The sequence below is a fragment of the Euleptes europaea genome, chromosome 2, assembly GCF_029931775.1.
Source record: "Euleptes europaea isolate rEulEur1 chromosome 2, rEulEur1.hap1, whole genome shotgun sequence".
Taxonomy (NCBI): domain Eukaryota; kingdom Metazoa; phylum Chordata; class Lepidosauria; order Squamata; family Sphaerodactylidae; genus Euleptes; species Euleptes europaea.
Window position 1 is genome coordinate 38,533,290 of NC_079313.1, and position 22,197 is coordinate 38,555,486.

At 41.6% G+C, this 22,197-nt stretch overlaps 1 protein-coding gene across 1 annotated transcript in view; it reads left to right on the forward strand.

Moving 5' to 3' along the window:
* The window catches only part of VAV3 (vav guanine nucleotide exchange factor 3), a 247,371-nt gene that overhangs the window by 173,088 nt on the left and 52,086 nt on the right, over positions 1-22,197 (forward strand). Inside the window, exon 19 of the mRNA XM_056867457.1 lies at positions 1,394-1,439. Coding sequence (XP_056723435.1) covers positions 1,394-1,439 — 46 coding nt within the window. The remainder of the gene's footprint in view (positions 1-1,393; positions 1,440-22,197) is intronic.

Here is a 22,197-nt window from a genome sequence, read left to right on the forward strand (position 1 = left end):
CTTTTCTGCTGGTGAAAAAAGGGTTGTCTGTGAACACACACACACACACAAACCCTATGGGGTAATGGGACCTACATAAACAAAAGCCATGTGGGACAGGAACTGCAGTAAGAAGAATTGGGGGAAATTGAACAAAACAGAAGGCAGGATCCAATCCTGAGGCTATTGAATGTCTCTTATTTCAGAGCAGCCTATGTCTAGAAACATCTGTTGAGTCCCTGCTGGATAAGTTGTCCAGGATGAATTGGCTGACCCCAGGCAACTGATTTTGGAAATACCATTGAAAAGCAGCAAAAATGTATATTTTGTTGCATTAAAACAATAGTTCAAAATGTTCTAGAAATTTTTCAATTGAGGTTAGGAGTGGCAAGTGTAGAATTATTTTAAAAGATGACAAAGGAGAGCGAATAGATGGTATTTTTACCCTTCATTGGTGCCATTTTTATTTTATGCAGCAGGAACCAAAATATTCTTGGCAATGTCTGCTCCCTACAATCTGCACGTGAAATTTCAATCTATTCTTAACGTTTACTATTCTTCAATAGCTGTTTTGAGTAAGATACTTACAATATAAAATATAACTGCTATAAAATATGAAGATTGCATGATGTAATCTGTTTGGTTTAAGTGCCTCATTCTCACTGAACACATTCATCGTATTGTCTGGGGTACAAACATACCTTTTGCAATTGCAGCAGATAAGCTAGCAAATCCAATTCAATTTTCAAATTTACTCTGGCTGATGAAGGTGCCATTTAGTTTCAGTGATTATAAACTGCTGTTTGCTCCCCCCCCCCCCGCCCTGGTACCAATCTGATTGTGGAGATTTAATATAATTTATTTTAAGATATCTTTTTCCTCCTGAATGGCTTCCACAGGATGTAGTATGTGGAAATAATAAGGGTCCCCTTCTTGTTCAGAATTGCCGCCCATTTCTGTGGCTCTAGCAAGGAACTTAAAAGTGAGCAGAAATTACTCTTTATTCTAATTACATTGGCAACTGCTTCCTAGGTTTTTATGTGGTCAGGTAGAGCTTTGGTGTAAATGAAACCAGAGCTTTGAAGTCATGCCTCTAAGAAAGAAGCTGGATTTACTTATATGCAAATAATGGTGGGTAGTGCTTCTGTGGGTGAGTAACATCACCTTTGTGTGTGGTGATCTCTAAAATATAATGTTTATTCCACACTTTTACACCATGTAAATTATTGTCTGTGATATTTTGGTAACAGTATATATAAAAGCGATATTTTTTGTGTAAACCAATTGGAATCCTCACTTGAAAGTCAAATGAATGGTTTTTGACAACTGCTTTTCTTGAAACTGTCTGGATGGGACTATATTATGTACAAAATCTAATGTGATTCCTCCCCCCCCCCCGCCCTTGAATACACAGAAACGGCCAAATGGACTTCGAAACAGCTCCAGGCTTATGGACCCAGGTTTGTTTCATTCTTTTTCCTAATTAGAACCTCAAGTTGCTGTGGAAGAATAACAGCTTTGTGTTTGCTGTCAGATACAATTTATATCACCTCTTTTCTTTGAGGGACTCAAACTACTGGTCACAAAAATGCAGAACCACAACCCAATATGCTAAGACATAAACTAGCATGCAGTTCCTATTATAAATCTATGTTCTTTTCAATAGTATAGGCCTGGCAAGTAACAATTCCCTACCAAGCTTCATACTACAGCAAAGAAAGTTGCATGCAGTATTGCATGTGGTTTCCTGTATTTATAGTGCCATCGTTTGCAGAGTTACACCCTTCTAAGCCAGTTGACTTCACTGGATTAGGAAGGATGTAACTCTGTTTAGGAAGATACTGTGTGTGACTAAAAATCTGCTACCATGCCCAGTCCTGTACTTGACACTCCACAGATGGCACCAGATGATTTTGTTGGCTTTTGATCTGACTGTTGGTATGTGCCATGCATTGTACTGATGGGGGAAATCTTATCTTTAATTTGAGGTGTTTTGATGACAGAACATTGATTAATATGATTGGGATCTTTTAGCCCCTGTTATACCTATTGGCAGAGGTCCAAAACCAGTCTGAACTGGATTGCATATCAGGCCCATAATCAGTTCCCTTACTAGGGTTGCCAGGCCCCTCTTTGCCACCGGCGGGAGGCTTTTGGGGTGGAGCCTGAGGTGGGCAGGGTTTGGGGAGGGCAGGGACTCAAACGCCATAGAGTCCAATGGCCAAAGCGGCCATTTTCTCCAGGTGAACTGATCTCTATCAGCTGGAGATAAATTGTAATAGCAGGAGATCTCCAGCTACTACCTAGAAGTTAGCAAACTAGAAACAGCACTTCACAAGCTAGACACAATGATTATAAAGTAGTGGTATTTAATAACATATCCACCACTGATAGTATATAGGCAAAAACATGTGTTGTTAATTATTGCCTTAAAAGTAACACCAAAGAGAGGACTATGCCTTGTTACAAACAAATAACAGTATTATAGGTAAGTCCATGAAAGGGGGTGCCAACCTCCCTTTCTTCCACAGATATGCTTCTTGAGAGTAGCAATTCAGTAGTGCAGTTGTTCTCAACAGAAGCCCGGTGATCTTTCTGTTTCAGCGATTAATGCCTTCTTCAGGGACCACTATATCATAAATTAGTACATAATACTAATTAACAAATAATAATTAATATAAATATGCTAGCAATTGGCTTAAACAAGGGAGAAAATAGAGAGAAGATAGAGCATGATGCTGCTTAAACAAAGCAACTGCTTTTGGCTGAGGAGTCTAATCTGCTGTTGATTTCCTCTTGCCTTGAAAACCCCATGGGGTTGCCCTATATCTGCTGTCACTGGATGGCAAAACAAACAAACCAAAACCAAACCAGACATGGTAGGGTTTCCAACCTCCGGGTACTAGCTGGAGATCTCCTGCTATTACAACTCATCTGTAGCCGATAGAGATCAGTTCACCTGGAGAAAATGGTCACTTAGGCAATTGGACTCTATAGCATTGAAGTCTCTCCCCTCCCCAACCCTGCCCTCCTCAGGCTCTGCCCCAAAAACCTCCCGCCGGTGGCGAAGAGGGACCTAGCAACCCTAATACATGGCCAGGTCACATTTCCAAACCTTAAATGTGTCACTTTTCTCTGGCAAAGAGGAATCAGGAATGGTTGATCTATGTAAGAAGACTGGTGTTTTCTCCCATTGGCTGCTTTCCACCCCATAACTTTTCTTTGTGTGAGTAAACTCACATGGTCTCATCTCTTGAGCATTTCCAAAAGCATTCATAATATTTCTTTGCAATAATAGTGTTGAGATGTTGAGGGAGGGGTTCTGAGCTCTTACAGTTAATTACAAAGGATCCAGATTCAAGACAAGTTATGAGATTTTTAAGTGTTTCTAAATGTAGCAGCTTGAGAAGCATTTGCATTCAGCTGTAAAATAAGAAAGCAGCTTAGATGACTGGGACATTTTCATATCTGCAGGAAAGAAATGAATGATTACATTGCTGCTCTTTTGTATTGTTACCGTTCTTATTGTTCACTTATTTGGGAGCCCGAAACTCAAATGGTTAAAATACCTTAACTAATCATTCCCTTAAAAATAAAGTAAAAAATCAGTTCATTGAATGTTTTGGAAGAAATATGGCTGATGTTGCCTTGTGCTTTTGGGTGTTTGTTTTCAAACTGAGGTGGGGTGAAGCATTCAGAAAAACTTAGGTAAGGGCTTAACTACAGGCCAAACTCGACTTTACATTTTTTTAAAGAGTTGAGTTTGGGTTCCCTGGACTTGACTCTAATTCCCCGCAGCCACACAGCAGTTGCTGGTTTAAAAATAAATGACAGCTAGATTGAGCTGGGAACTGCAATGTGAGCGCAGGGAGGGGTTGTTGCTTTCCCCTCTACCCTTTTCCCAACCAGAAACGCAGTCCAAAAGGGGGAAATAGCTCCCCCCGCTCTGTTTTGGTTGGGAAAACAGCTCAGAGGGAAAGGCAAGAGCCCATCCCCTCCATGCCAGTTGGTATCTTCTTTTTTTTTAAACAGATGTTTAAAATGTAACATCTTGTTTGGCCCTATGTGTTGTATTTTTCCTGAGTACATCCCAGGTTGTGTTACTGATGTGGTCTAGGTGCATGGGGCCCCTAATTTCAATGTCTGTACACATTCAGCCTCCAACAGGGCTAATAGCAGCTCCCTTTGGGTCAGTTCAGGTCAGGATAGCAAGATGGGTTATCCAAATTCTCTCTCACTGTTTGCCATGATTCTGATCCAGATTGGGCCACCACATGCCTGGGAACTATGGAACTCCCAAAACAAATATGACCTGTGCATAATATGTAAATGAGCTCCAGTGTGCTACCTTCTAAGTGTGTTTTCACATCAGACCTGCCTTTTAGCAAGGACATAAACAATTTCTTTTGAGGGATGGTTAGTTTTAATTTTTGAAATGCATTCATTTTTGTTATTTTTGTTATTACCCTCCCCCATTTGTTATTGTTCATTTTCATTAGCATTAGTTCTCCGCTTCCTTTGTGTCTTAGGCTGTGGCTGGATCTGAAGGTGCTGCCCAAGCAAGAAAGAGAGCTAGTCATCCCTCCGGTCCTCTCTGGTTCTTTAAACACTCTTTCTGACATGTCCATGATACTGTGCCTCAATGCACCCTGGGGAATATAGTCCCAGGGTGCCTGAAAATAAATATAGAACCCTGGTACTATGTTGCCTAGGGTACACTGAGGCACCAGAAGGAGCAGAGTCAGGATTCTCTGCTGCCAACCTTCTGTCTTGCCTTGCTGGGCCAGCAGCAGTGGCTCCAGTCCAAGCCCTAGCCAGCTTAGTATAAGATAGAGGGAGGAAACCTGGCATGTCAGTTGCATTATCTCCTCCTCTCTCTGATTTCTGTGAACTCTACAACAGAGGACTAGAAGCCAGAACAACAAAGAGAACTGGATATCAAATGGTATTACTGGTTGTGTTTTTTTAAAATGTGGATTTATTATAAATACGCTAACGACGATGCAGTTTCCCCGCTTACATTCTGTCTAGCAAATCTAAATGTTGGGGCCAAACTAGGTAGAACTGGGTTGGAAGAGAATGAAAGGAACTAGAGAGGTTGAAGCTGGCTTGAGTTTTAGTCTAAGAAGGGCCTTAAAGGCTTTGAAAGGAGGTCGCTGAGGGGCTTATGGCTGGCAGCCACCAGCAGGAGAACTAAGAGAAACCCTGAGAGAGTTTTCTAAGGGTTTTTTAAGGAAGTGCTAAGAAGCAAAATCACATTTGCTCTTCGCACTTCTAGGTAATGTGCAAAGAGGAAACAGTGAAGTTTCCCTAGTGTGGTATGTATAAGCTGCATCTTCTTCTGGAGTCATGAGTCTTTCTGTAAGGGAAATGTGGGGATTCTCCTTGGCATGAAACGACACTGGCAGCAGATGGAGGGAGCCAAACAGCACACTCATGATCAGATTGCAGGCACATTTTCTCTCTCTCTGAATAACAGCTGTGGAGGAAAGTGGAGGGGTAACTGTTTCCTCCTGTGCCATTTTTCTCTCCTCAGACAGGTGCTGCTGTCTGACTTTCTGGGGAAAACTGATCTTTCAACATCTTGTCTGGTTTGGCACAGACTGAGTCTCTGCTTGGTTTGCATGGGAATAGCTATGAGGCATCCTTCCATGGCTTGTATACCATTTTGTTGTGGATATGGTACAGTTTGGGGAGGGTTATGAGTAATCTGCTGACTTGACTCAAAAGCATATACCGTATATACTCGCATATAAGCCGAGTTTTTCAGCCCAAAAAAAGGGCCTGGGAGAGGCCAGCAGGGTCTGCCTGAGCGCAGGAAGGCCCCGCCCCCCCCGCCCCCCCCGCGCCTTCTCTGCGGCCTGGGAGAGGCCAGCAGGGCCTGCCTGCGCTCAGGCAGGGCCCCGCTGCCGCCTCCGGCCTGCGTGCCTTCCCTGCCGCCGCCTCCAGCTGATCAGCGGGCCTCATCCTCCCGGTGAGTAAGGGGTTCAGGGGCTCTTCTCCCTCCCCCCTAGGGTGGCGCTGGGGTCAGGGTGGGTGTGGAGGGCCCGGGAGGGGATGGCACTGGGGTTGGGGTTGGGGTGGGTCTGGAGGGCCCGGGAGGCCGGGCGGGAGGGCGACCTGGGGCAGGGGCACCTCGGCTTATACGCGGGTCTGCTTATACATGAGTATATACGGTAGTTAAGATTTCCTTATTAGTTACTAGAAACCTCAAAGCGATGTCTCATGTGGTAAGCCAGTGTTGGAAGACATAAAAACGTTGGTAGCATTGCTCTCAGGAGTCTTTGCAGATGAACAGAGGAGTTTGGTCAGTGAAAGTGTGCTGTGAGGCTGCTTTCTAAGTATTAAAATAGCTGAGCGCCTGCTAACTGAAAATAGTCGGGCACATGCATACTATCTTCCATGATAGGCCCCTAAGCCCTCTTGTTGGGTCAGTCAAAACATGGATTGGGCTGCTAATGAACTGCTAAATTTAATGGAAGTATGTTGCAAGCATAAGATTCTGAGTCCGGCTTCTGATATGGCCCAGTTACTTTTAGTCAGGTGAAGAATTGTGTGCAAGGGGATTGTTTGGACATTTCATTAACAAAAAATGGTCCTCCAGGGAAGGCCAAACCGCAGTAGCTTCCCACTCTCCAGATATCCACAAACCCCCTACAGATAAAGGGTTTGGCTTCCATTTTTTGTTGTTGTCTACAGTTAGGCATAAATTGATTACATGGAACATGGGGAACAGGCTGTGAGAACTTGCAACATTATTTACAACAGCAGATCGGAAAGTTTGGGGAAGAAGTGTAATGGTTACTTTGTTGATTTTGAGCATTGGTAGTCTAGTATTTATTTAATTCATTTATGCCCCACCTTTCTCTCCAATGTGGACCCAAAGCAGCTTCCATCATTCTCCTCCATTCAATATATATGTTGGCTTCCTGATGAATAATTATGAAATATTTTTAGTACATCTTGCTACATGTATGCCTCCCTGACAGAGGTGTGCTTCAGACTCTTAAAGCCATCAGCCTAGCCTATATTGTTTCTTTTTGTCTAATGCCGAAGGGTTATATATAAACATAAACATAAACTTCACAGCCACCATTGTCTTTATGTCTCATATATTTCAGTTCCTTCAATGTTCCTTCAGTGTTTTCCTAGCTGGATTGTCTTATAAGGGTTACAAAACACTACCCCTCCCCACAAAAAAAGTAGAGTACAACCCATAACTATACTGAGCCCTTCAAGTTTCCAGTTATCTTCTGCTTCTCCAGTTATTGCAAATGGAGTGACTCAGCCAGAGCAATTAACTGCCCTGCGGTTTCCCCATCTGATGTGTTTCTTTTCCATCAAACAACTTGTTTAATGGTTGTATGTATAATTTTAACTTGAATTTCAATGCCAGCTATTGTGCCTCTCCCCAAAAGAATTCAATAACTCTCAGCTGCAGGACAAGAACCAGCTTACCTCATTCCTGCAAACATCTTCTGCACACACGTGTTATAGCTAAATGTTTTGCTTGGGTGATTTGCGTTGGGTTCAAGCTGTGGTCTAGTTTAATCCAGAAGATTGTTGGTGACAAGATCCAGATTCTTAAAGTTGCATGCTATTTTAATTGTAGAGTTTCAGTTTGTTCATCTTAACCTTCTAACAGTTTGGGATTTAGAAACCGCCAGATTGATTCTGTGAATATTTGAGCATGCCTAAACCCATTCATATTTCATGCAGATAGTTTGCTTTGGATTTGGCTGACCTAAACATTAGTAACACAAAATTTTGTTGGATGTTCATATTCTAAACTTTGCATTCCATAAGACCCCATTATGATTGTATTTGTTGTTCTTTGACCACAATTTCTTGACATTTTTAGTCTAGTCAACTGAAACTGGAAATGTTGTAATCCAAACGCAGATTTGAACCCTACTTCCTATCCATTGACCTTCATCAATATTGTGCCTTTCAATGATATCCATAAATTACCTTCACTATTTTTTAATTATCGGAATGTTTCTGAGAAACCAATGAGATCAGGTACTAACCTATGATAATAATATTCCAAAGAGTCTCTGAATGTTAGCATAAATCTAAAGAGAGTGATTCTTCCCCTCCCCCCAAAAAAATAACTCATTCATTTAAGTCAATTATAGTTTAACTACTGCTTCCAAGTTTAGCTCACACAAAGCCTTGTACATCTACTGAAGACTATGATCCTGCCTCTCTTTGGGGGAGAAGAAAAGTACTGCTTATTAAACTTGCTGAAGGTGTTTTTATAGAGGTTTAGATATGTTCTGCCCTCGAGGGTGAAAAAGAGGGAATCGAGGCCCAACCCCCCAAAAACCCATTAGTCTGCTGTGGTAGTATGTTGGTCCTCGAAGCACCTGTTGTATATACCTTTGATTGCTTCTCTCCAAGGTGTGTAGTAGCACTTGGTAAAGATGCCTATAGTATTATAGGAGTTCTTTTTAGGTGTGATATATTGCATAAACATAAGCTGTGTGTGTGTGTTGCTAAAGTTTGGAGGGAATCATAAACAGGGAATCATTTGCACAAGTGTTGTTTTGTCTTTTTGATGGTTCTTATGCTTTTTTGATAGTTTTCTTTTTATAAAGGAAATAAGGATACCATGACATCCCCAGATATGTGGCAAAATAAAGCATATTTGAGCTAGAAGATAAGTGTCCAAATATTTTATTATATTTTGTGTTTTTTAATCCACTTTCCCCCCCAGTGGGGACCCAAAGGAGCTTCAGGAGGGGCCATGGCTTAATGGTAAGCATTTGCTTGGCAATCCTCACCATCTCCAGTTTAAAAGATCAGGTAGTAGGTAACATGAAAGACTTCTGCCTGAGACCCTGTAGAGCCACTGCCAGTCTGAGTAAACCTTGATGGACCGAGGTTCTGGTTCACTATAAGTCAGCTTCATGTGTTTGTGTATACAGAAATATAATATGATTTGAATACATTTAAATAAAATATGGTATAAAACAAACAAAATAGCATTTGAAGGAGAACATTTCCACTATCTTTGTTGTGAGTATATGTTTTAGAAATTATTGTTCTGCAGGACACTTTTGATCGGAAGCATGCTTGTGTGCTGCTGTTGACCCTCTTGTGCCTAGAGTCTGCAGCACTATGATTATGGCCTAACCCATCCAGGTTTTTTTTAATTGTGATGCTTTCTCTTTGATGAATCAGCGTACTGTTCTATAGGCAACAGTGAATCAAATCTGCACTGAGATCTCTGTCTCTCAACATTCTTATCTTCTGGAATTTTCCAGCTTTCCTGTGTTGACTTAAAGCTGTTCTTAGCTTTATTCAAAGCATCTACTCTATATGCATGTAGATGGCAGCAGGATAGCACCTGCTGGCCACACCCTCAGACATCCACATGTACAGACATCAATAGGAGTATTGTGTCTAGCTCAAAAGGAAGTACTACTACCACTATATTCTGCACTGGTCAGACCTCACTTGGAATACTGTGTCCAGTTTTGGGCTCCACAATTTAAGAAGGATGTTGAGTGTGTCCAGAGGAGGGTGACCAGAATGGTCAAAGGTCTGGAATCCATGCCCTATGAGGAGAGACTTACGGAGCTGGGTTTGTTTAGTCTGGAGAAGAGAAGGTTAAGGGGTGACACAATAGTCATGTTTAAATATTTGAAGGGATGTCATGTTGATGAGGGAACTAGCTTGTTTTCTGTTGCTCCAGAGACTAGGACACGGAGTAATGGATTTAAACTAAGAGAAAAGTGATTCCACCTAAACGTTAGGAAGAACTTTCTGACTGTGAGGGCTGTTCGACGGTGGAATGCACTGCCTCGGAGGGTGGTGGAGTCCCCGTATTTGGAGGTCTTTAAGCAGAGGCTGGATGGCCATCTGTCGGGTGCGCTTTGATTGTGGGATCCTGCATGGCAGGGGATTGGACTGGATGGCCCTTGAGGTCTCTTCCAACCCTGTGAACTTGTGAACTATCTACAGTGAGCTGTATGTGAATGCATACATGTAAACTTTATATATACAGTTGAGAATATTGCAGAAAAGTAGGATGCCGATTAAATGTACAGATTACATATACAATTACAGGGCCATCCTAAGTTACACCCTTCTATGTCCATTGATGTCAAATGGTGTAACTCTTCTTAGGATGGCACTTTAACTTCCTAGTTTTCCAAATACAAAACTTTCCATCAATTCTGCTTACTCAGCCTTTGTTGTGTGGGCCCCTTGTAGCTTGGCCATTTTCCTGATAGCATTCTCAGTGTGTTTCAGGTGAACCAGTGCCTGGGTTGGAGAGTTTTGGGAAACCCCTGTAGATGTCTTGATCCACAAGGGTTTCCCAGTACTCTCTCATCTACGCCCTGGCTGAGTTCGAATCTCATGGGAAGAAAGGACCAGAGATATAATAATAAGTAAAAGTGGATCCAGAAAAATATTGGTCAAGTAGATAGCACTTTCTCATGATAAAAGAGGGTCAAGAGCCATAATAAGTATCAGAGTAGCTGCATTAATGACGATACCATAATACAGACACACTTGTTATTCTGCAGATAAAATTAAAGGTTTTGGTTTATAGAGCAGGCACAGTTTTATGTCACATAATTATATTTAAAGTTTGTCTTATTAATCTTTAACACAGGTCACTGAATTCAATAATAACTTTGAACAGAACACAGGAAACCTCTCTCTGTTCTCACTAATGTCTTAGGTTATTCTATACCTTAATGAGTGGCCCCTTTTTTAGAATGGCTTCGCTCCTCCGCTCATTTGAAGTGCAAACCTATATGCTTGACACTGTTGCTGAGTTTTATTTGAGCTGAATTTGACAGGAACAAACTGTGAAATATGATAGTTTGAACAACTGTGTGAACAAAGGTCTCGCAGAGATGAGTCACAGCTCTCAAAACACATTGACAACTGATCCAGCCCTCGTAGCTCTACTTGTAAAAGCTACAATGCATGACAGAACCTTGAGGCTAGACTACTTTTTGTACTGAAAATTTCCATTTAGATTTAACTATACCAATAAAAAGACAGGGATAATAAACTTCAGATTTAGAAAAGGGAACATATAATAGCCCTGTTGAGATGCTCCTTTGTGAATACGATGAATGCACATAGAAGAGAGAAGCATTGCGCATGATGTCCTGCCCCTGATCTCCATGCATTCAGCAGAAGGTCTGAACAGAGCCCTACATGCCTATAAGTCTGCATAAACAGGCTCAGTACATGCATTCAAAAACCCTGTATAACCTGTACACATAGCCCTGTACATTTGTGTATAGGCATCCTTGCATGTGCACACACAGAGAAAAGTATGCAGATGTTCTGTGGCTGCTTTTGCCCAGAAAGGTGCATTGTACCTGGGAATAGATGTTGGGCAGAGCCATACAGCAGTTTGCTCAGCTTTTATTAGAACATAGTGAGTTTCAGTGGGTTCTCTGGCCCACCAGTACTTGCCAGTAGGGTAGGGAACTCTGATAGACCTCCAGTTATTTCTGGAGAAAGGGATAGTAGGTGGCCAAGGATCAAGGTTGCCTACTCTCCTTCTCCCCATTCCTCTTTCACTCTTTTCTGTTTACCTATCCTTCCTCTGCTTCTCTTCTCCAGTCTATTTTATTTTATGTTGTTTTATTTGTATCCTGCCCTTTCCCAGCTATGCTGGGCTCAGGGTGGCTCTCTCTTCCTTTATTTGACTACTCAGCTTCCCTGCTCTGATCATCTCTGTGCTCTATTCAGAGAACTAGAGCTAACTATTTTTAAGGCTGGGTTAGCTAAGGATAGCCTTTACTAAAATGATCTGTTTTATCATTTAAGAGCTCCATGCAAGGCCATTCACTATGTATCCTTGCATTTTGGAGGGGAGATGTCTGACTGGGGGAGACAGAACCTTTTCTGTGGTGACGTTGTATTTGGAACTCTCTTTTTAGGCATATGGAGGCACCATGTTTGTTAGCCTTTAGGTTACAGGAAAAGACTCTGCCTCTTTTACCAATTGTCTTTGCCTCATAAACGATAAAGTAAAGCATGGGTGCCAGTCAATAGTATAGGTGCCACAAGAGGCACAGGTTGCAGGTTTGTGTGTCACTTCTATACCAGGGCTAGAGGGCCTGCATGTCTTATAGTGGCAAAGTGAATGGCTTGCACTCACTCCTGCCTGCCTCTCCAGCACTGTTCTATTCCCTGCGTCCAGAAGACTAGAGGAAAAACCACAGCATGTCAGGAGGAGAGCTGCATATGTATATGCTAATCATACTCCTTCAGACTTTGGATCTGACTTGTGGAATGCTTAAAGAGTTGGCTGCCATTAGGATGAAATTTGATGGCTGTGTGTATGTGCAGAAGAAATGCCTTAATGTAACAGGGGGGGGGGAGTTGTTGAATGCATGCTCTCAAGCTCATTATGAAAATTTAACACCGACTAATCCCTTACTTAGTGGTTCTTTAAATATTACCCTACACATAGTTTTCCCAGCTCGGGGTTGGGAAATTCCTGGAGATTTTGGGAGTGGAGTCTGGGGAGAGGAGGGACCTCACCCGGGCACAGTGGCATACAGTTCACCCTCCAAAGCATCCATTTTCTCCAGGGGAACTGATCTCTATTATCTGGAGATCAGTTGTAATAGTGGGAGATCTCCAGGTCCAGTTTGGAGCTTCCACACATGTGGAAGCTGCATTTCTGTGAGTGACTCCCATCTGGCCCAATAACATTTAAATGGCCCAGCTATGTGAACCAGAGCTTATTATGGGAGTCTTTATCAACAATAACAACAATAACAATTTCCTTTATTGGCATAAAATTGAAACATGGGGTGTCTGCATAGTAACATAGAATTATTGCAGTTGAGCATTTCTGACAAGGATAAAGTATAATAAATAAAAGGATGACGGAATTAATAAAAGCCCTCTACTTAACTTGCTGACAAACGTACATAGCAAGTCTCAGAAATTGTGCTACTTTCTCCAGTATAGCAGGAGAGTGATTATACAGCAAGAAAAGAGCATTAAGACAATCAGGAAAGTTTGGCTTTTTTTGTCAAAATAGGGCCTAAAAATTTGCTGCAAATTTCAGCATAAAATCTTCAGCAGAATACGACATGTACGATTGATTCAGTGCAATTATTACCGCAGGGGCAAAGTCTCTCTGATAAAGGGATTTTACGAAATCTTCCTTCCAAAATCGCAGATGGTGTGACATTGAATCTGGCCAAGGAGAAGGCTCTGCGTTGCTGAGGGTCGTAAAGGTGGTACAAATATGATGTAGGCTCATATATATTAAAGGGAATCTCTACATTACATTACATTTATTGTTACGGCCATAGGCCAGCATAAAAGGGAATACCTAGACTTAATGGAGAGCAAGTCCTGTTAGCAGCACTAATAAGATTTTGAAATCCAATCTCTAATAGTCTGCGTTTTATTATTTGAAATGCTTCTGTATCCAAGAGCATAAGCAACGAGTCCAATGGAAGGCCAATGGATTGGATTTCACTCTCAGTGTGAGCTGACCAATTAGAGGCACATGATTTATCATGGGATTGGCTCCTTCACTGAGTGGGGGTGCTAATTCTATGGAAAAGATCTATGCAGTTGGTCCCTTTCAATGTGGATGGGTCACTTAAACAATATCCTAACCATATGGGAACGACATTCCAGTGAGCATTTCTTATGTAGCTGTGATAACCTTGAAAATCGCCCCAAACTATACTCCCCATTATTAGGCAGGCAAACATTTTTTACACATTCCCACAGTTAGAAATGAGTTGGTTGTTCTTCTGTCTCATGGCAAAGGAGCAGCCATAATATTCTGATCTCTGAGGAGTTGTAAGAGAACACAGGCACAGGACAGGCCCACTGTTTACATAAGAAACCTTTCTGGATAATTACACAGCAGGAAAACCCCAAATTTGGGCAGAGGTGTGATCAGAGATGGTGCTTAATCTAGTCTCGCTGGTGGCACAATTTAGAGGTTGTTAGTTAATTAAAGACTTGGCAGGTGTTCATTTAGTCATTTTGTGAGGCATCATAATTGTAGTCATAATAACTTTATTAATCAGTTCTTAAACACTACATTAAAAAATCTTACAGTTTTATAATCTGCACATGAAAGCATCACTACTTTCCTTAGTAGGGATTGAACAGCAAGGCTCTTCAGTTAAGACTTGTATTGTGAAGCTGTTATTATTTTTAAAAAGGGTATCTCAAGCTTTTATTACTCCATTATGAAGTATTAAATTATTAATGTGATACTGTCAAGAGTAATTAACAAACCTATTCCTTGTTGCTTTTTGTTGCACATTCTTATCAGCATTCCTCTCCCCCCATCTACAGCTGTTTTCATGATGGCAGCTAAGACTCTCCAAAGCAGAGAGGCTGATAAGACAACACACTGTTTTGTAGAGTGCTCCAGTGATTAAATTAAATTCCTTCACTTTTTTTCTTTATGAAGCTTGCAAAGTTCAGGGCTGGAAGAAGGAAGAATATTTATTTTTCTGTTTACCAGAAAGAAATATGAAACTACAAGTAGGAGGACCCTTAAGGACTTGCATTTCCCCAACTGTCTCCGCCTCTTGCTTTTCCTCTTTGCCCCCACCTAGCAGTGCATCCGGCCTCTCACCTTTCCTTCTTTCCATCCCACCTATCCTACCTACTTTTTCTGTTTCCCTTCCCATTCTTTTCCTTTTATCTTTTTGTTCTCTGCCCTCCCTCTTATTTTATCTATTTTAATATTGTGTACCTCCACCCCCACCCCCAATACTAACCAAAGCTTGGAAGCCTCTGCAGTGCTGGTGAGGGTTCCCTAGCAACCCCCAAAATGGCAACCAAGATCTCACAATGTAGTCTCATGAGGACTTGATGTTACAGGTCAACGTGCATTTTTTTTTTCCTGTTTGCCTTACCAATTGTGGTTAAATTTCTACTATACAAATTCTCTGTTAACTGAAGCCTTCTAGAGATTGTTCAAGGTTAATACCCATAAATGCAAATGACAACATTTGATAAGGCATAAAGAACCAAATCTTCATCTAATTCACAGTTTTGCTAACACCTGTAAAGAAAATAGGAATCATAGCTAATAAATATTGGTAATGAAAGAAGAGGTGTGATTCAAAATATGCATAATACCAAAATTGCAATTGTGGTATCTCTAATAAAACATATGCATTTTAATCAGGGAGTATTTTTAGTACTTTTGTTATTGACTAGGAGTGATTACAGAATCCTGTTAGTTTTGATTTCATTACTAAATCTTGGTCTCCCCCCCCCCCCCTCAATTTGTGGGAGTTCCAATGACTAGTCCTTGGGGATTCACACTTTTGGGGCTTGTTACCTGTGGTATCCATAGAAATCAACAAAACATGCATTTTAAAAATTATTTCATTGGTGAGCACTGCTGCTGCCCCAGGTGTTGGGAATTCTTGGGAAAGTGTGGCATAGGAACAAATAATGATAAAATAAACCCCTTTAAAGCTTGCTTGCTTGCTTATATGTTGTGACATAAGCACGCTTGTCTTAGGATTTCCAAATCTTGGAGTCCTGGAAATATGAACCTATGGAACTTCAATGTTTTTCCCTTAGTGTCAGTGTCCCCCAAATACACTAGGAACAGGGAGGAGACTTCTGTCTCTGTTCCTTGCATTCTGATCAAATTTCTGCATAATTTGTTAGAAAATTGACATGTGCTAATAGCTGTGTGCTAGAGGATAGGGGTTCACATGAATGAATGGGCTTTTCCGCATTCTCTTTTTCCTCATGTCCAAGTTCCTGTTTCATCGGTGTTTTTTAAAAGTTCCACACATGTTTGCTCCTTCTAGTGGTTGATTCGATATCAAACCTGATTTTAGCAAGAGTAAAAAGAGGCTGTTTAAATCAGCAGGGAAATAAGGTAGATTTAATTTTCTGCTATATCGAATGGACCACTAGAGAGAGTAAAACACGTGTAGAACTTTAAAAAAACTTTGAGATTAAGGAAAGGAGAATGCGGGAAAGGCCAATGTTCTTCTGTTCAGAAAGTCTTTGCACACAGAAGTTGGCTCGTCAGGGAGAAAACTATGAAAAGTATGGGATTAAGCAGTGTGCTACATTTAGATGTAGACTAAAGCCATATTGCTGTTTAGGATGGTGTTTGTGACAACTGAACCAAAGATTTAAGTGGCCACCTAAAAATGTAATTTGTGAATGAAAGACATGTTTAGAAATGTATGAATAATGCCTGCAGTCACTCAGTGAGCATTCCTGTTGGGGAAAGTTGACAGGAGCTGAGAAGCATCTGATTTGGGCAGACTCATTGCAAATGGACAAACGGAAAAATGTTTCTGATTGCCCATACAAGAATGAGGTAGATATGAAAGGGGATGATAAAGTAAAGCGGAATAGCCACTTAAGGATGCCCAAGGGCACAAGCCAGGCAAATCGAAAGAGAGAAACAGTGTGGAGGTGTTTCTATGCTAATGCTAGAAGCCTCTAAGCAAAAATGGGGGAGTTAGAGTGCATGATTTTAAGGGAAAACATAGATATAGTGAGCATTACGGAAATCTGGTAGAAGGGAGAGAACCAGTGGCATACGGTCATTTCTGGATAGGCTTGCCCAAACAAAGCAAAACAAAAGCATACGCAAACTTGTACAAAGGAAATGCAAGCAAACAATTAGAGATACAAAAAAAAAAAAAGATTTTGAGGGACATATTACTAAGCACATCAAGACAGTAAGAAATTCTTTAAGTACATTAGGAGTAGGAAACCAGCTAGGGAAGCTGTTGGACCGTTGGATGACAATGGGAGTAAAGGAACACTAAGGGAGGATAAAGTGATTGCTGAGAAACTAAATGATTTCTTCTAATCTGTCTTCACTGTTGAAGATATAGGGGCAGATACCTTTTCCTGAACAGATGTTTTGAGGAGGGGAGAATGGGGAGCTGGGGCAAATAGTGGTACCAAGGCAGGAAGTTCTAGAACGTCTAGACAAACTGCAAACTAACAAGTCACAGGGACCAGATGGTACTCATCTTAGAGTTCTTCAAGAACTCAAATGGGAAATTGCTGAACTTCTAAAGATGATATATAACATGTCCATTAGATCAGCCACTGTGCCAGAGGACTGGAGAAAGGCTAATGTCACACCCATTTATAAGAAGGATTCCTGGGGGCCCCAGGAAATTACAGGCCAGTTAGCTTAACAACTGTTCCAGGTAAATTGATGGAAAGCCTTATTAAAGATACAATTGTCAAGCATGTAGAAGGGCAGGTCCTGCTGAGCAAAAATCAACATGGTTTCTGCAAACGTAGGTCTTGTGTCACTAACCTTTTAGAGTTTTTTTTTTTTGAAAGTGTCAATAAGCATGTGGACAGGAATGAGCCTGTGGACATTGTGTATTTGGATTTCCAAAAGGCTTTTCACAAAGTCCCCCACCAAATACTGCTAAGCAAACTTAATAGTCATGGGATAAGAGGACAAGTATTCCTCCTATGGGTTGAGAGCTGGCTGAAATCTTGTTAGTCTCTAAGGTGCTACTGGACTTGTATCTAGTTGCATGTTACCACAGAGTTAACAAAAGTGATCTTAAATGTAAGAGTTATGTATTACATTTATATTTATTGCATACATAAATAAAAGCATTTTAATATGTATGTGTGCATTTATGGAATTCATTAACCAATTAGTTCACTTAATGAATTTATATTTTCAGCATATATTTATTGTATATGTAAAGTACATTTGATTAAATTGTCTCTATGTAATACATAAGAAAGAACATCCTTAACTGCAAAATAATGGAATCTTTCATGTGACAACTTCTTGTGGGTAAAAATGGCTAATCATACCTACTCACGGCCACAGTAGATGATTCTAAACACAATTTTAGTTAAACAACCATAAAAACATTAAAACAGTAAAACATAAACTCAATATAACAATATATACGAAGCTTGCCATTCAGAATTATAATTCTATTGTCAACCTCATTGAATTACATTGCTTTTTGTTTATCACATTTTCTTCCATATCTTTTAGCACATTTATTACTTATTGCCTAAAGCTCTCTCATTTTATGTAAGTTTGATTTAGTTATGTTCCAAATTGCTAGCTATATAATTGAAAAAAACAAAATTCTGAGATTGACCTATAAAAGATGTCAGTTTTGCCACAATTGCATATTCTATTGATTTATTAATCCATTCATCTAAATCTGGGCATTTCTCTGCTTTCCATTTACTGCATATACCACTCTTGCCACCATCACCATATACTTAAATAGTTCATTATGTGTTTTTGAAGTATTACGTGGCAAAATATTTAATAACATACTTTTCAAGTACATCACAAACTGAATTTTAAAAATCTTTTCCCACTAGATACTTCCACATCTCCAGCACCATTTTAGATCCCTTATTTTACTTTTAAAATTGCCATGGGGCTCTAATCCTGCATGGGGATGTGGGCTCCTATCTCTGCCCCCATCCCCGCACCATTTTCCAGAGCTGAAACAGTGGCTCATAGTTCTGGAATTATGGTGAAGGCTCAAATCTCCTCTGCCTCTAACACAGGGGTGGGGAACCTTTTTCCTGCCGAGGGCCGTTTGCACATTTATAACATCGTTCGGGGGCCGTAACCAGGTGTAGATCTCCCAGTGAGGGTGGGGGAAAAAGAGGCTAGGGTTGCCAGGTCTCCGGCCACCACCTGGAGGTTGGCAACCCCAGGGGAGGCCACGCAGAGAAGGCCTGGAGGGCGCCCCGCTCCCCCCTCCTCCCCTGGAGGACAGCCAAAGGGCGCTGCAGCGCCCCTGCAAGCCGTGGCCCCAGGAACAAGCCGTGACCTCAGGGAGGGCCACCCTCCACAACGCCTCCGCGGCAGGGCCCCGGAGCTCCCGAGGGCCACAAAAAATGTCCTTGGGGGCCGTATACGGCCCCCGGGCCTGAGGTTCCCCATCCCTGCTCTAACATGCAGTCTTTTGCCCTTCCGCTTTTATGTTGAATTCAAAGGATTTGTAGCTATGGATTTAATTCAGTTTCCACAATCCTTTGTTCCTAGTTTCTATGCTTGATGAGATTAGCAGTCTTCAGGATAGATAAGATTATCTTGTAAAGCATGGGTGGTGCCAGACTCACCTCAAGGAACTGTTATATTGTCATGAACAGGCAACGTTGCTTAAAAATTACCTGGAAGCTCTTGCCCCTTCATCTCAGCTACTTGTTAACTGGCAGGGAGGTTGTTTAGGGTTGAGGCAAAGGCACTCTGCATGTGCCTCCCGTGTTCAGTGGTTGAGCATTTAAATTAGTTTCTGCATTATGCTATTATATATTTACATATAGTGTACATTAATGTATAGAAGCTATGGTTTGTTGTTTTGCCTGGGGGGTAAAGAATAATTCTGTAGCAAAACTAATAGAAAGAAATGTTTGCTTAGTTCATTCCCATCTTATAATGCCTATCTGGTCCCTGCTTCTGATGAAGTAGAACATTTTTTCTCGTTGTTAACATGATCAGGCTGATGCATCTCCATCATTTTGAAACTTTAAAAATCATGAATATTGCATGTTACCTTCAGAATAGCTAGTTCTATATCTGTAATCAATATAGGCAATCTCTAGATGTCTGGATATGCTGAAAGCTCAGGTGAACCATGCTGTGCATGAGTCAGAAATTTTCCATTTACTTGGGGAGCCTTAATGAGAGACATGGAAGAGGATGGATGGGCATTAGGCATAGAGGGAGGAACATTCGAGGGTATCCTCTTTAAAAATAAAAATGAAATGAAAATGAAATTAAAATAAAATAAGAATGCAAAGCCATTTTCATACACCATTCTGAAAGTCACTGCCACATGGAACACTGAGTTTGTCCGCTGTGCTTATCTAATGATCTTGAATATTTACACCACTAAAATAGCAGAATATACATTCAGCTTCCCAGATTATATGTAAGTGCCTTCCATGATTACTTCTGAAAATATGAAACTGCTTTCCTCATTATGCTATGGGAAGTCTACAGCAGATTTGCATGTTTATGCATACTATTATATTTATTTAGGCACCTTTGAGCCAAATGCTCAGCTCACAGGCTCTTGCAGTGGCTTACAGAATTAAAAACACAAGTAAAACAAAGTGAAAATGCCAGCAACGGAGAAGATTAAAGAAGTCAAACATTAGCACACTATTCAGGCTAGCCCACTAGTTGAATAGCTTACTCAGGTCTTTTATGCATGGGAGTTTTACCTGGGGTTCAATGCTCACTCGACCCACTCATTTCTGTTCAGAATCCTAAAAAATGCTATGCACTAGCAAAATCACCAGCTCGAATCCAGAAGCGTCTGAGTCCCCGCCCCTTAAAGACACTGATTTGTAACTGCCTGTAGTGCTTACTGTGAGAAACACGTCCAGTTCCCCTCTCCCCCCAGCGGAAGCCCAAGTGTCATTTAAAAAACAATTTCCCAAAATGGAGCTCTTTAAAAGGAATGAGGTGAGGGGGGAAACCCAAGCATTATTTTAAAACCCATTTTGAGACAAATGTCTGCTCAGAAAGAACTCCGGGTGGGAGACAAGAATCAGGGAGCATTTGAGTCCCCACCACCCCTTCAAACACTGCTTTGTAATTGACTGTAGTTCTTACTGTGAGAAAAACGTTACTCCCCCCCCAGCTCCCCTGTCTCGCGCTTTGGATTATGCATGGAGATGAAGACAAATTGACCTGAGCTGATCTTAGGGGAGTTGGAAAAATCAGGTTATATCAGTGTTAGGAAGAACTGGAATTTGCAAGGGCTGGGCACGAGGTCATCTCTGAGGAATGGAAAACTCATGCATTATTCCAAGGAACAACTGAGTCAGTCTGGGGGCGAACGTGAGTCAAGTACCCATGCATAAAGGACCTCAAACAGGATCCTGATCATGAAATTGTGCGAAACATGTAGGAAGTATGCTACTTCAGATAGTAAGCAGGGGCTCATGAAATTGAATGCCCTTTTTATGCACATGTCCCTGTTCAGACAAAATGGTGACCACTCATGTCTCCAGGGCATCACAAGTAGCATTCCTGGTTGCATCCTGATATATGCCAGGCTCCCAGAAATGCCTGAAAATGTGCTAAAAGATATGGAAGAAAATGTGATAAACAAAAAGCAATGTAATTCAATGAGGGGCCATGGAGGGCAGTCTGTACTGCACATACAGATGGGTTCAAGTATCCTTGACCTACAGTCAAGTTCTGGCACCACTTCCTGCCCACAGAAGTAGGTTCTGTGCCCATGTTGTGGTGAATGCACACAGGTGGGGGTGGGGCCTGCATGGGTCAGGGCCAGTCCCCTTTATCTTATTTCCATTTCTGTTCATGCTGCCCAGTACCCACATATGTTGTGTGTAATGTGGATTTACTTCTGCTTGAAATTCTGGTTTAGTACTTACCAAACAACAGGTGACATAGTAGACTTGTGTTGAGAGTATGCTACTTCAGATAGTAAGCAGGGGCTCATGAAGTTGAATGCCCTTTTTTATGCACATGTCCCTGTTCAGACAAAATGGTGACCACTCATGTCTCCGGGGCATCAAAAGTAGCATTCCTGGTTGCATCCTGATATGTGCCAGGCTCCCAGAAATGCCTGAAAATGTGCTAAAAGATATGGAAGAAAATGTGATAAACAAAAAGCAATGTAATTCAATGAGGGGCCATGGAGAAAGACATGGGGATGGAGGCATGCCTAAAGATGTGCCAGCAGCGTCCTGAGAGCCTGCCAGGCCTGGCACCCACTTCAGAAGGGAGGGAGGGCTCAGACAGCAGTCTTCATCTGAGTGTAGACAGGAGGGGGAAGCTGGCAGAGTGGCCTCTTAAAACCTTGGGGGAAGGTAGGGCAGGAGAGGGCAGTGCCTAGCTGGGGAGGCCATTGCCTTGGGATTGCCCTGGAGGATTCCAGGGTTAGCCTGCCCCCTGACAGTCTTTTATTAGGCTGGGCCAGGGAGGAAGGGCCAGGGCACTCCTTTTCAGCCAAAGGACTGGCACAATGCTGGAGAGAGAGGGCTCAGGGTGACGCTGAAACCTCCCTCTTCCTAAACTAATGGCAAACCCTTGGGCTCACTGAAGAAAGGATGCTTGGAGTCGGAACCTGAAAGTTTGTTTCCAGTAAAGCCTTGGTGCTGTTGCAAGGATACAGTGTATGTCTAGTTTTGAAGTAGCAGCATTTTGTTGTTTCAGAAAGTATTTTCACTTTATTTTTCCTTTAGTATCAGGTGAAATGGAGGTAC